This window comes from Octodon degus, unplaced genomic scaffold (assembly GCF_000260255.1).
Source record: "Octodon degus isolate 3935 unplaced genomic scaffold, OctDeg1.0 scaffold00200, whole genome shotgun sequence".
Lineage (NCBI taxonomy): Eukaryota > Metazoa > Chordata > Mammalia > Rodentia > Octodontidae > Octodon > Octodon degus.
The window spans coordinates 422,418-424,602 of NW_004524776.1; the positions used below are offsets into that span (position 1 = coordinate 422,418).

The window sequence follows — 2,185 nt, forward strand, 5'->3', positions numbered from 1 at the left end:
CCAGTGCTGGGATTATAGACGTTTGTCACTATGCCTGGTTTCAGTATCAGGCTCAGCTTGGGGCCAGCATGGCATGCGGTATTGGGGATTGCACCAGGATCCTTACACTTTCCAAGCAGGTGCTGAGACTCCTGAGCTATCTCTCTAGCCCCACCTCATACTTTACCTTAAGAATCCATTTTTCTAGGCTAAGAAGATAGCTTGACGGTCTGAGTCCTGGCCTGGCAAACACAATGACCTAGGCTTGATCCCTGGTACCAGTACTGCATGCTGTGCTTGTCCCAGAACCCCAGGAACACCATGCCAGCCCTAAAACCGGGCACAGTGATGCATGCTTATAATCCCAGCACTGGGGAGGCTGAGACAGGAGGATAACTATGAGTCTGAGCTATGTAGCAAGACCCTGTATCAAATGAATAAATAAAAAAAAGATTTTTAAAGATTAAAGGTAGGGCTGGGGAGATAGCTCAGTAGAATAAGTGCTTGCCTGGCAAGCACAAGGGCCTGAGTTCAATCCCCAGTTCCACCAAAAAAATAAGAAAGAATCCATTTTTCTTCCAGCAATAGTCTAGGTATCTGTTTACTTACCTGAGGAAGGAAATAGCTTTATGTTGAATGACCCTCAGAGGCTGTGTTGATTGACAAACATGTCTTGTTTGCCAAACGTGCATTGTTGAATTCTTTTTCAGTTCAGCTTGTGTTTCCATTTTCCTAGGAAATTGACAAGATGGTTTTTGGAGAGAACCTGCTGGTACTGTACCTACCATCCATTGTGATCACGCTGGCCAATTTTATTACCCCGATTGTCTTTGCCAAGATCATTCACTATGAGGATTATTCACCAGGCTTTGAGATCCGGCTGACAATTCTTAGGTGAGGTCTAACTACAGATGACTACTTTTCCACGGCAGTCATTGCTACTCAGCTGTGCCCATTTTTCTGCTGAGCTGAGAATCTTCCTTAACTTTTAGAGAAGGAATCAGAATTTGTGCACGCAGTGTAACGTCTCTGACTTCAGGGTCTACTCGTGCGAGTTATGCTTTGGTCCCTGTTTTAGCTGAGGGCAGGGCTGGGCTTCTAGGAGCAGATATTGCCACGAGGAGTCACAGTTGACAGATATAAGGCAAAAGAGTGAAGAGGGCTGGGAGGGGCTATGTGGAATGGGAGAATTTTCACTGTGCTTCTCAAGTACCCAAGATTGTATTTGCACCTTAGAAACAACAACAAAATTTTGTGTTTCAGAAATTTTCAAACAGAAGAAATGACCTGGTGAGCCTTCACATGCTCATCATGAAGTTTCAACCATCCCCAACACTTCGCCCTCACCTTTTGATAATAGGAATTGAACATCGGGCCTTGGCACTGAGCTGCACCCCAGCTCTTTAAAAAACTTAAAATTTGAAGCAGGGTCTGGCTAAGTCACTAAGTTGGCCAGACTGGGCTCAAACTTGCCATCTCCCCATTTAACCTCCCAGAGTGATGATGTCACAAGTGTGTACCACCCACCGCTTCTGGCTTGCCCCCCTCGTTCCATCCAGTTAGCTCACTGTTGTTAGGCTATTTTAAGCAAAGCCCAGACCATAAGTCATTTTGCCCATAAGCACTCCCGTCTCTTTCCAGGTGAGGAGAACTTGTTCTCACATGTACATCTCATGCGCCTCGGATGAAGTCAGTCTCCCTGACAGGGTGGCAGATGGCTTGTTCAGATCACAATCCACATAAGCTGCACATGCTCAAAGTGCTTGTTATGAGAGTTTGGTTTTTTTTTTTTTTACTTTATTTCCTTGTTCAAATTCTGGGTGTTTTCATTAGCACATTACATTTATTTCCTAATCTCCTATAGGCTGTCCTTTTTGCAATTTTACTTAGTACATGTTTGCAGTACAGTGATCACATTCCCCAGGGGAGTTGGCCCAGGGACAGAACCCAGCAGCATTCTCTTTTATAGAAAAAAATAGAAGAGCTGGGGTGCAGCTCTCCACTCCCACTTACTGTCTTTCAAGAATTTTTTTCTTTCCTTTTTGTTATGCCATTGTGGAAGTAACCGGGTTTCTTGCTCTGTAGGGTGTCTTGTATTCTAGATGCAGTTTGCTGTCTGCGAACCACTCTGTAAATTCTGAGTCCTTGCTTAGTCCCCTTCAGTGGTTTTGCGGTGGAAACCTCATCAGCAGTGCCACGTTCCCAG

General features: G+C 44.9%; 1 protein-coding gene across 1 annotated transcript in view; it reads left to right on the forward strand.

Moving 5' to 3' along the window:
• Tmc7 (transmembrane channel like 7) overlaps nucleotides 1–2,185 on the forward strand; it is a 70,503-nt gene that overhangs the window by 42,779 nt on the left and 25,539 nt on the right. Inside the window, exon 9 of the mRNA XM_023704697.1 lies at nucleotides 716–873. Coding sequence (XP_023560465.1) covers nucleotides 716–873 — 158 coding nt within the window. The remainder of the gene's footprint in view (nucleotides 1–715; nucleotides 874–2,185) is intronic.